At 37.1% G+C, this 13408-nt stretch overlaps 1 protein-coding gene across 1 annotated transcript; it reads right to left on the bottom strand.

The window, feature by feature from the left end:
* Positions 1-273: 273 nt before the first annotated feature.
* On the bottom strand, positions 274-7987 carry LOC121761358 (DNA (cytosine-5)-methyltransferase CMT2-like). The gene is made up of 21 exons (XM_042157014.1): positions 7520-7987; positions 7332-7366; positions 7114-7228; positions 6118-6225; positions 5914-6033; positions 5542-5635; positions 4667-4866; positions 4510-4575; positions 4187-4423; positions 3907-3965; positions 3743-3809; positions 3016-3345; positions 2631-2699; positions 2463-2549; positions 2301-2388; positions 1773-1894; positions 1606-1704; positions 1308-1351; positions 1140-1209; positions 953-1056; positions 274-738 (listed from the first exon to the last, which is right to left on the bottom strand). Exons 1-21 carry the CDS (start codon positions 7937-7939, stop codon positions 573-575), a joined length of 2700 nt encoding a protein of 899 aa, XP_042012948.1. The 5' UTR covers positions 7940-7987; the 3' UTR covers positions 274-572.
* Between the last annotated feature and the right edge of the window lie 5421 nt (positions 7988-13408).

The following is a 13408-nucleotide window of genomic DNA, read 5'->3' as shown; positions in this document are numbered from 1 at the left end:
CCCAAGGAGAAATTAATCCCCAAATCTGCACTTCCTAGGATTCGAACCTGCGACCTCCTAGGAAGTGAAAGCTCCCTGATATCAACTCCCAAGCCACTAGAGCAGCTTGATATCAAAAAGGAAAGTGAGTTATCTTTAATAGGATGAAGGAAGTATCAAATTTTTGCATTATGGTCGGAAATCTAACTCTCTGGTCAAATGGGATGAAGGAAGTATCAAATTTTTGCATTCTGGTCGGAAATCTAACTCTCTGGTCAAATAAGCAACTTCATATTCTGGTCCGAGAAAGGAACAATGAATAGATAAATACACCAATCCTTATTCTAGTTGTACAAATGATACATTTTCCAGTAGTAATACAACATAATAATCCACGAGAGTGTCACAATTGCAGCTCTCATTAGGAGTACATATTAGCAATTATTTCATATAAATGTGGACTAGTTATAAGATAGACTCATTTGCAGCTAAAGACAGATGATGCGTTCCTACTACTTATGTCATACAAGGCACCAATTGTGGAGGGACGGCGCGTCGTCTCCTTGTCCAGTGTACAACCCAAGAATGAATACTCACTGGTTGAGCAACGATAGCAACTCAACGGTTGTAGAATGGGAGAACTTGGGTGGAAGAGTGAGAAGATGTCCGTCTCCGCTCAGTCTCTGTACTGCCATGCCTAATGAGTATCCTAGAGCACGTCCAACAGAAACGGCTACTGCATTGCCAACCTGACTGTATCTGTTGTAGATGAACAAAGACAGAGATAAATGACAACCAGAATGAAGGGGCAGTTTGTTATGTGATTAAGTCAAGTATGATTATTTTAAGTAGTATAATCAATTTCAATTCAATGCTCTTTTTTTTTAGAGATTTACTCTAAATTTGCTTACTACCATACACAACTCATTTTCAAAACATTCTAAACTAGTAAGTTAACGAGATTAAGACTTACCTCTCTTTCAAGCTTCCAGTGAACATGTAATAGTCGGGGAAGCCTTGTAGTCTTGCACATTCACGTAAAGTGAGGACCCTATCTTGTTCAGGGTGCAAAATAGCCTTCAACAAAAAAGACAAGGAAAAAAGATAACTAGCTAAACTATTGGGAACTGAATCAAGAAGACTAGGTAAAAGATGCAGACCCGCGAGCGATGGTCTGGATAACAGAAAACAGTTGGAACGGTTTCATCCCACCACAGTCGTCCGAATGGTCTGAAGTATTCAATTATAGAGAGGATCTTGTTAGTAAATGAATAGAAGAAAGGATAAAAAAAGTGAGTTAAACTGCAACTCCATGTGTAGTAACTCACTTATGGGACCTTCCATCACGGTAACTAAGGGCATAGTCAGGCACCTGATAAGTGAAATAGCAAGAGTGTGTTAAGAAGCATCACACTTGTAATATTCATTTAGTCTCATGCAAGTTATAAAACAAAGTGATGTCAATCAAAAGCAAAGCTAGCTACTTATATTGCCAATGCAGATTGCTGAGATCAAGTGTTGATAGCAAACTCACACACATTTATCATACATGACAAAGACTTCACTTCGTTTAATTTTAGATATATTGAATTTGGGGCCTGAGCTTGACTAATTTATAAGCATTACCCATTGCTTTCCAGATGGCATCAAGTCCTGCTCATTTGCTCGGCGAACTACATTGTCAGACCCAACCACAATGCCTGGGAGGTCTCTAAAATTTGCCCCCTGTCGAGTGAAGTACATAATCAAAACCAGAATGCCTAATGTATGACAGAGAATCCCACTGTTCTAACCTTTTGTTTTGGTATTTTACAGACACGCATGTAATCATCCTCATTCAGAGGATAAGGCCGGTGATCATACAAAACGGGATTCTTGTGCTTAGTTATTTTACTGGAAGGTGAAGCAGTCATATCTAGAGAAAGAGGAAGAACGAAGTTAGTCCAAACTTTTTGTTCCAACACTATTAGGTTGGTCTCATGCATATAAGGAAGTACTCGATTTTTCTTTTCCTTTTTCTTTTGAGATAAGGAAGCATGGAATTATACTTTTTGCAGATAAATATTCCAATTGATTTGTTAGTATATCATTTTCTAGCAGCTATTTCCAATCTCTTAGGTTCAATGAGGCTTTTAGCAAGGCAATAGTTCACCAGCCAATTAGTTGCTGAGGATTTATTTATTTAAAACCTCATATGAGGCAAGCTTCATTTGAAATGCCTATTAAATTAGTTCAAACTAGTGTTGTTGGATAAAGTCAGGTTAGGCAGCAGAGTATCTATACGTAAGAGTGAATTGAAAACCAGACAATAAATGACCTACCACATTTAGCTGCTCTGATATACTTTTGAAACTCTGCTTCAGGTTCTGTTCTGAGTGGAATATTCTCCCGTTTCTCATTATTTGAAACCTGAAAATAGAAATTAAGGAAGTCAGTTTATCAAATTTCAGAATTAATCAAAGTGGGCAGCAAATGAAACGTACAGGAGGAAGATCAGAAAGAACATCACTGAGAAGAATTTTTTTTTCTAGATCGCGGAATTTTCCTTCATCATAAGCGACGACATTTCGCTGCAATACGGAATCAGATTATAAGTAGATACTTAGTGGGTTACTACATAGTAAAAGCCGCGTGTTAAAAATGTTTAGTACCTCGAAATCGCTAGGAAATCCATACTGGATCACCACGTCATGTGATGGAAGAGGAAACTGGGGTAGCACCTGCCAATAAAATGATAGTCACTTGCAAGTTTAGTAAATTTACAACTGAAGAGTAATAATGATAATAAACTAGCTAAAGCCTTAAGTCATGAGATAATTCATGATATGATGGCCGGTAAGGAGGAAGGTTGAATATGTAGATACATAAAGAAACATGCTTTTAACATAATCAATATACGGAGTATATGTTAATACAACATGAACAGGAAAATCCATAGTTGATGAATATCCAAGATATTCTAGTTAAAATAAATAGGAAGTCATCCAAATCACAAGGGATGCCAGAAGTACCAAGATTAGGATCGATAATACTTGCCTCAAGAGGCTGAGCACCCCATAAGAAAACGCGTAAGCGGAATTGAGGAAGCCCATAACAACCAGCAGCCATTATCCCAACCCTTGCTTGGTAATGCATACTAACCAGCCGGCTTATAGCATATCTTGCCAGACAGCCATTGGCAAACCTCAAGATGTCAATAACATTTTCCATTAAAACAAACTTTGGCTTTAAGAATTCAATAATATCCATGAAAATCAATATTTGGCGATTTCTCTCATCTTCAAGAGGAGAATCAAAATTCCGGAAGCGGTTGTAGCCACTAATTCCTTGACATGGAGGGCCACCACAAATTACATCAACATCTCCCTGTGTTAAGTAGATAGCATATGGATCAGGTATATTAGATGGTAATAGTAGTATGTTTTAAGCATACAATGGTTGCATGGCACAAATTATTCCACAAGAATAGTGTCAAATAAACAGTCTTGAATGAGGCAAACTTGTATTGAAGCTCACCATGCACTTCTTTTCCAGTTGAGCATTGGGAAATATATGATGTGTTTTTTACTTGAGAAACTTATAAGCATGGAATTATCTACTTTCTGAACCATATTTTTGGTGTTTATTTTCTAAAGAAATTACATGACTATTCAAAAATATACTATTTCCTAGCAAACTATTGAACATATTTTATTGAACATCAGAAAACTGGTTTTCTTCCCTTAGGGTGCATGTGTAATCTTCACAAACAAAGTAAACATACCGGACGAGGCAGCATTTTTGCTTTTATTCCCTTTTGTACAAAATCTCTTATGTGATCTGGACATTTTCTGTAGAGAAAAGCAGAATAAACATATCAGAAGTTTTCAGTTAAATAGCTACATTGAATACTGTGTAACTGCTGATTATATCTAGCTGGAAATGTACCCCATGCCCTCAATTGGCTCCCATGTATCATCACTTGGGCCATAGCCAACCCAGCGCACCTAAAAGAATATAAGCATGACATTAAATGTCGGCATGTACTTATGTATTCAACAAGTAGCAATTTAGATGATGAATACTATCATTATAATTGAACCCGCTTGCCACCGCAAAACAATAAAGTTCCTCGCTCCTTTTAAATGATTATTCTGTAACTTTACTGCCATGTCACTTTGAGTAACTATATTACCATATTAGTCAAGCATGAATAAGATAATTGCACCTTAAATTTAAGCCCTCGCTTCCCTGAGTCAGAGGGATCACCATAGCATATATCTACCAGCCTTGCCACTTCATATTCACACGAACTTTCTTGATTCAATTCTGATTTTTTAGCATTATCAGCTTCTCTAACAATCTTTAACCTGAGTTCTTTCTGTTCATACTTCCCATATTTTCTGCAGATGCGATCCCATTCCTTCAATAAATCAAAAAAGTCTTCTGCAGCTTCATTCCTTGTCTGTTCAATGAGACACTTGAATACTACAAATACTTCTGATAAACTGGGGACTTCAATTTAAAGAGAAAGAAAACTCAATACACAACTTGTGTCTCTGGATGGTTCAGCTTCAAGCTCCTACATGCTGCTTCATCAATGTCGACAGCCCATCTCTGTCATACATGGAAGTTAGTCTTGACCATTAAACATAAATACTATTTCTACAACCCGTATTTCTGAAAGTTGAAAAAATTTGCTAACTACCGCCACAAGATCTAAGCCACATGCTTTAGCGCCAATACACAGTCCAGTAGACATTCCTCCACAGCCAGAGTACAAATCCAGTAATGCTAGCTCAGATTTACAAATTCCATCCACAGAAGACTTGGTGGCAGGTTTAGAAGCAGCGCATTTTCTGTTGGATGGCATCATCAAAGGATGAGGAAATAACTGACTGTCGCTGTCTGCATTAATACAATAGTATGTAGGTGGTCATATAGTCAGATCAGCAAAAATGGGAGCTAAAATGGTTGACTATGTTGTTTGCTTTACAGCATACTAAGATTTTGAAGCATGAATTGAAAGAAGAAAGGTAGAAATGAAGTGGTTATTTCTCATAGCTAGGCATGTAACAACTCACGGTAACTAAATTATAACACAATTGATCATTCATTCAATGAATTAACTACTGTATCTAGATTGTATATCTTCAGTTAGTTTAACAACTAGTTCATGAGATCTTTGACTTATGCCAACTCGGAAAGTAAATCAAGTATGCTATTAGAACCTATTTGCACAAGCACAAGACTGTTTAGAAGATTTTTGCAATTGAAGTTTCAGTACAAAGCCACTTGAACTAAATCTAGTATGTCTAACTTTGAGATTGTGTCTGCTACTGTAGTTTCTTACGTGGTTTTAAAATGGATTTGGAGAAACCTAATGTGCCAACTAAAAACAGAGTACGGAAATGCGCTAGGAAGTTTTCATAGGTGACATCACACGATGTAGTCTTGAAGGTAGGCGGGGAGTCCTTACCAGAACCCCACACAAAAAATTCATGCAAAGTAATAAGCGTATCAAGCCATAAAAACACATCAATTATGGGTTTCTAAAATTTTCAAAGCAAAATAGTAGAGTACCTGTTGAAATTGTGCTGAAAGTTGAGTAGTCGACATCGTATTTCATATCAAAATAATAATCACAAGGTGGTATTGTATTATCTTTCAAATTAACCTACAATAAAATGGATGTCAATAACATATGTGTACAAGAATGTAATCAACCAATTTAAGAGACATGTTTTTGTCACTCTTCATCTGTGAAGTTTCACCAGACTTTGGTGTCTATCCTTTTTAATACAAGACCCAACTAGACTCGAATGCAACAGGGAGTAAAGATGATCGAACAAAAATATGTCTCCCTCCTTAAAATGCAGTATTGAGGTTACAAACATACAAATTAGTAGCATAAAATTGTACTATATTTGTTTAGCTTGGGAATTTCAGACATACATTTGGTTTTATTTGAACAACTTTAACTTTTGAAACTATGCAGTCTAACAAGTTGTCGTTCACGAGAGTAGAGTAGAATAACCGTTTCTTGTCATGTGACCTTCCATCTTTCTTTATAACCTGGCAAGGTAAACTAATTAGCGAAGGATGTGAAAGAGGGACTAAGGAGGCGACAATGAGTAAAGAAAAGCATCATTTTGTCACCGTATCTTCTGCTCTAAAGAACCATTGAACACTAAAGTAGTTTTCGCCATCCATTGTCTCAAAAAATTCTAGAATTTTGCCAACGTAATTAGGACCTCCCTTTGGGCCCTATAATTATTGAAAAGATATCAGTGAGAATAGGAAAATGGAACTACAGCTATTCCAGCAATGAAATGATGAGATAATTAATCAACTTTGCAAGCAAGTTATAACCGCCATGGATGGAGATTTCGGAGTTTTTTCGTGTCAATATTATATGAAATGTTCAAATTTAGATATGATATAGTTTCCAACAGGAGTAAGGGAAAAGAGAGAAATGCATATGATTCGGGAAATTTGAGGACCTCAAACGTCAGGGTTCGAGGCACACCAAGTATGCACCCTTAGTAACTTCTCTAATCTCAAACCAGTTGCATTATACTCCCTCCGTCCCATGCTACTCGCACTTTTCATTTTAGGCCGTAAATTTGAGATTGATTTTTTTGTGTAATTAAAAAAGAATTTTAGGTGTAATGAGACATCACTTAATAAAAGAGCTCTTAACTTAAACTAACATATTAATTAAATGCATTAATTCTAACTTAAATTATAAATAGTGTAAGGACTTTGAGACGAGCCGAAAAGCAAACGTGCGAGTAGCACGGGACGGAGGGAGTAGTTTTTAAAACAAATTTATTCATATCAGGTTAATGCCAGCCTCAGTGCTAAGATCAGTTCAAGTGAACGAGTATGTGCATGTACACTGCAGCGATGAATCTACAACATTTCTTGATTCATATAAACACAAAACACGCTTGGCTTTTCTTACTAACTAGTGCTTTAGCATAATACAAGCTACATTTGACAAAATCTTTTACTGAACTGTACTAGCTTATTTACATTCATATGAATGTTCTGCAATAAAATGGTTTGCCACATTTTGATGTTCAGAATACGATAAATTTGTTAATGACATATTGAAATACGTGCCTGTAAAAAAGTTAATAGCAAACTTACTTTGACGTAAACACAATCACTGAGCTCAAATATAATCTTCGCTACTTCAGCATGTAAATAGTGACACTTTACGTTTGAAATAAGTTTATCATCATCTTCATCATCATCATAAACCCTGCAAAAGTTGCAACATCATTAATGTGGATGACAAACAATAAAATACATCAACTAAAATCTTAAATCGAAAAAATGAAGCTTAATAGCAATATATCACTTACTTACGTTTCAGTGATTGCCCATTATTTTGTTTTCCCTACATCAAAAATCAAAAATCGCAAAAATCAAATCCTCTAACATAAATCTCCGAAATGAATTGCAAATTGAAATCCAGAGCTCAATAAGAGCCTCGTCACATACCTAAATAAGAGCCGAATTAAAGCTTAATAACAATGTAGCACTTACTTACCTCAGCTACCTCATACCGCCATGGCCACCTGCGGCGAGCCTCGTCATCGGGTACTGGCTCACCGACGAAGAACCAAACCTGTTCTCCACCTTTATGCTTCTTAAGCGGCGGATATATCTTATCTGGACTACTCAATTTGAGAGAACTCGCCTCCCTAACGAAGCGCTCATCTCCAGCATTTTCCCCCAGTCTCGGCGAGCGCCGGCGGAATTGATCATCTGAGATCCTCAGTGTCTCCACTCTCCGATTAGCTGATTTTTCCACCGGAACGCCATTGGATTGAGGAAAATTCTCCAAATTACCGCCTCCTCCGTCGCTACTGCTTGAAACTGGAGTCGCAGGGTCGGAATTTTCATTCGGCTGCAATGGAAGCGGAGCTAGTGGCGGATCAGCCGAGGCGATTTGGGAAGGATCCGCCATAGCTGAGGTGAGAGAGAAAGTGATGTGAGTCTGTGACTTTGGGGAAGCTCGAACTCAAAAACAGAATCTACAATAAAATTGCGGAAGATGGAAATAAAAATACAAGGGGAAAATGAAGGGTGTTTTGGTAAATTTTGCGATGTATTTCTGCAACGTTGATTGGGCGGGATTTTGCATGTATGTTTGAAAAATCTAAGAATGGATAGACTGTTTACGCATTTATTTTTATTCTATTTTTGTGAATACAATTGAGATTGGTCTGAATTTAGTTACTTTACTTTTCAGCTAAAGATAGTTAAAGGGGGAGGGAGAGATACTATATTTGATGCAGATAATATTATGTTTAGATTTTTAAATAATACTCCTCATAATCAAAATTATCATGAATAACCGGTATTGATCAACTACTAGTATATACTCCTCATACTATTTTTATTGTGTTTAATGAAAATTAATTGTAAAAGAAATAACTGTAACACCACTTACTTACGTTGTTCAGTAATTACAGTTTCTACTTCAATTCTATTCATTTACTTGGAATAATGGAATGAAGAAGAGAATGAATGCAATTGCAAAGAAAATGCAAAAAAAATGTCATTTCACTCTCATCCTTATTTCATTTAATATACCATGAAAGGCCAAGTTATAACCTCAGCATGCACTTATGTAGTTTCGCCATTGGGAGAGAGTAAGGAAGGTTTCACACAAAAATTAATTTCCTCTATTACATCTGACTTAGAAATTTTGCATAAAAAGAAAAAAATTACATTTTATAAGCCACATTGTTGAAAAGAAATCAATGAGTGAAGTAGTGATCAAGAAAGATATAGTCCAGAAAGAACCAGCTCAAGAAGCCGGTATCCTATGGCAAATCTAGCTAAAGCAAATTTGAGTGAAATGGACAGGGCATTTGAAGCTGCCCTTTATGAGTGTTAGTATTCCTTAAATTTGTTTCCTAATTGGAATAGGATTATATTTCCTAATTGAGATAGGATTATGTTTCCGAATTAGGATAGAATCTCATGTGTGCCTATTTATATGTGAGTAGAGCACATAATTCTATAATCGTGATCTTAGATCTGAAATCTGTAACTGCAGTCATAATATAATTTGTTCTCTGTTCTTGCCCGTGGATGTAGCCAATTGGCGAACCACGTAAATTCTGTGTCTCCTTACGTTCTTTCGTTTATCGATTACACAATTACTGTATTCTGTCACAACAAACTGGTATCAGAGCCTGGTTTTCAGACTAGGATTTTGAATTCCGCATCTGTTAGGGTTTCTGTGTTAATCGGTCAAGATGTCTGCTCTGAACGTGAAGGTCGACAAATTCACTGGGAGAAATAGTTTTGGCTTATGGCAGATCAAGATGCGATCCCTGCTGAAGCAACAGGGTTTGTGGGCGCCGCTCAAAACAAAGAAGGCAATGGAGGATGATGAGGAGTGGACAACCTTAGACGAAAAGGCCCACTCGACCATCGTGTTGTGCCTGTGTGGAGATGTTATCATCGAAGTTGCTGATCAGGAGACTGCTGCTGCCCTTTAGACGAAATTGGAGAGTCTATACATGACGAAGTCTCTAACCAACAAGTTGATCTTGAAGCAGCGTTTGTTTCGATTACGCATGCAGGAAGGTATGCCCCTTTGGGATCATCTGGAAAATTTGAACAAAATTTTGCTGGATTTGCGTAATGTTGATGTCATGAGCTGTTAGTTGCCCGTGGAGGGCAAATTTGGGGCAAGGATGAAGAAGTTTGTTTGTTTGGTATTATGATGATGCATTTGGAAGGAGGATTCAAGTCAAGGTGGAGATTTGTTAGTATGCCTTGAATTTGTTTCCTAATTGGGATATGATTATGTTTCCTAATTGGGATAGGATTATGTTTCCGAATTAGGATATGATCTCATGTGTGCTTATTTATATGTGAGTAGAGCACATAATTCTGTGATCGTGATCTTAGATCTGAAATCTGTAACTGCAATAATAATACAATTTGTTCTCCTTTTTTGCCCGTTAACGTAGCCAATTGATGAACCACATAAATTCTGTGTCTCCTTACGTTCTTTCATTTGTCGATTACACAATTACTCTATTATGTCACAACAATGAGGAAGAAGAGCTCCCTCGAACAACAGAAGAAGCTATGAAAATTGCCCACTGGATGGAGGCAATGTTAGTAGAGATGAGGGCCCTAATAAAAAATAAGACATGGGAAGTGTGCTTGAAGCCAGATGGGGTCAAGACTGTGGGATGTAGATGGGTCTTTACCATCAAGAGGAGACCAGACGGATCTATTGAACGGTATAAAGCAAGGTTAGTAGCCAAGGGGTACACTCAGACATAAGGAGTTGACTATACTGAAACGTTCTCCCCAGTGGCAAGAATGAGTACTATTCGAGTACTATTCTCCATAGCGGCGAACAGGGAATGGCCACTACACCAATTTGATGTAACAAATGCCTTTTTTACATGGAGAGCTGTCCAAGTCGATCTACATGGAGGCACCGTCTAGTTTCTCTGGCGAATTTGAAGGAAGGAAGGTCTGTAAACTAAAAAAGACACTGTATGGGCTAAAACAATCTCCTAGGGCATGGTTTGGGAGGTTCACTGAAGTGATGAAGAAGTATGGATACAATCAGTGCAACTCTGATCAAACTCTGTTCCTGAAGAAGAGAGAAGGGAAAATTACATGCTTAATCATTTATGTAGATGATATGATCCTCACAGGAGATGATGACGACGAGATCAAGCAGTGGATTGAAGTACTAAGGTCGAAGAAGGGAATCTTCATCAGCCAGCGGAAATATGTGCTTGATCTGTTAACAGAAACTGGAATGCTAGATTGCAAACCAGCTGATACTTCTATGGCACAGAATCACAACTTGCAGATAATTGAAGGAACTAAGTCTACTCACCGCACGAGATACCAACGACTGGTTGGGAAGTTGATCTACTTATCCCACACCAGACCTAATGTCGCATATGTTGTTGGAGTGGTCAGTCAGTTTATGCACGCACCTCAAGCAGCTCACGGGGAAGCAGCTCTGAGGATTGTCAGGTACCTAAAGGGAACACCAGGACATGGAGTCATGTTCAAAAATCATGGACACTTGGAGATCCACGGTTCACAAATACCGACTGGGCAGGGAACCCAAATGACAGAAAATCGACTGCAGGGTACTTCACCTTTGTTGGAGGTAATCTTGTTACTTGGCGGGGCAAGAAACATAAGGTAGTTGCCCTATCTAGTGCTGAAGCTGAATTTCGAGGAATCAAGAGTGGTCTAACTGAAACTCTGTGGTTGAAAAAGCTAATGACAGAGCTAAGTCTAAAGTCACAAAAGTCATGTAAACTGTTCTGCGATAACAAAGCAGCAATCAGTATATCTGAAAAACCCTGTTCAGCATGATCGGACAAAGCATGTCGAGGTGGATAGACACTTCATCAAAGACAACATAGAAGCCAAAATAGTAGAGCTCCCATTTGTGAGGTCTGAAGACCAACTGGCTGATATCCTGACTAAGTGGATTCAAGAAGATTCTGCGAAGTATTGGGCTAGTTAAGAATGGGTGATCTCATTACTTAACTTGAGAGAGTGTTAGAAAGAAATAAATGAGTGAAGTAGTGATCAAGAAAGATCCCAAAGATTGTGGGATTACCATATAATTAGGAAGAAGAATTAGGGGAGAAGTCTTACCATATTTAGCCATTGTCTAACCTATAAAAGAACCGGTACATTAGTCTGTAAAGATATGCTAGTTATATGAATAAAATCTCTTCCTTTTATCACACATAAATCACTTACACATATTAATACTTTTATCACACATAAATCACTTACACATATTAATACTATTATTCATCTCGAACTTGCATCCTCAGTTGTGCCAAATAGCAAAATATACTATTGTTGTAGTATTTGATACACACGCAACAACCGAGTTTGATTGTTTTCTTCCATTTTATTTGTCAACATTTTCATTCTTTTTTTTATCGTTTCTTTACGTTTTCATTCTTTTTCAAAAAAATTGAACATTTTTTCAGCTTATCATATTTTTAAAATGATAATCATAATTAATAATGTTATAACTGATTTATGTAGTTTTTAGATTTTTTTTAAAAAAAGGAAAAGGAAAAGGAAAAAAAAGATGAAATTGTTGAAAAAGAAAATAGAAGAACAAAAATAAACATGTGAATGTTTGGGTTGCTGCATATTTTAAGCACAAAATAGTATATTTATATTTAATGTATGAGAAAACTTTTTATAAAAAAATAAAAAATATGACATCTTTTATGTGATAAATTAAAAAGGAAAATATGACATTTGTTATGAGTAGGGCAGGGAAAATATATTGAAATACCGCACTTACCGTACCGAAAAAATACCGAAAATACCGAATTTTCGGTACAGTATCATACCGTATCGACAGTTTTAGGTACAGTAAAGGTATGCATTTTGTATACACCACGGTATACCGCATTATACCGCAAATTTACGGTATATACCGCAAATAACACGGTATACAGCAAATACGGTATATACCGCAATTGCGGTATATACCGGAAATCACGGTATACCGCGGTATACCGAAATCACGGTACGGTATACCGACAAAAGCGGTACGGTAACGATATCTAAATTTTGGTATACCGAATTTTACGGTAAAGGTATGGTTTTTGGTCATACCACACGGTACGGTACGGTATGCGGTATGGCCATTTCGGCGCGGTATACCGTACCGTTCCAACCCTAGTTATGAGATGAGTATCAAGGTTGCCATGGAATCAAGCTACATAAATATCAGCATGCTGGCTACACTATTTTGCCAGAATTATTCCTTTCCATCACAATATAACATTCATTGTAAAATTAATTACTCCCCACAAGGAATTAGTATAGTTTCCCCCATAAATATCATACATGTCACGTCATCGTTTTTACCAAACAAAATCACATAAACACCTAACTCCCATAAAAAAAACTCCGAAATACTCGTATGAAGCAATTATTTCTCATGATTTTGCTCTCAATAACATCTCTTGAAGCACGTGTAGATGAAAAGTTCAATGCACATCTCAATGACGGGATGGAAAATATGAATTTTGGTGAAAAAAATACTAGGAGCTCAAAATCAAATAGTCATTGGTTAGATTATATTGTACCCATTGTTTGTCTGTCGATCGCAGGAGTTGTGGTTTTATTTAATTTGGGAAAAGGTGTGTGATGGATCCGTGAATTTCTGATGTTAGTAAAAGCTGGTAGAGAATGAAAACTACAACACAAAGAATCGTGGTTCGATTTACTGAAGTAAATCTACGTCCACGGGAAGAAGGGAGGGCAAGATTGTATTGCTTGATCTGGGATTACAGCTTACAACACAGACTTGCTATATGATTTTATCTCTAGAGAGCTTAACCTTCTTCTATCTGATCTAAGTTCTATTTATATCTTGAACTAAGATCGTGGC

This window comes from Salvia splendens, chromosome 13 (genome assembly GCF_004379255.2).
Source record: "Salvia splendens isolate huo1 chromosome 13, SspV2, whole genome shotgun sequence".
NCBI classification, from domain to species: Eukaryota; Viridiplantae; Streptophyta; class Magnoliopsida; order Lamiales; family Lamiaceae; genus Salvia; species Salvia splendens.
This window is presented reverse-complemented; position numbering and strand designations above follow the sequence as displayed.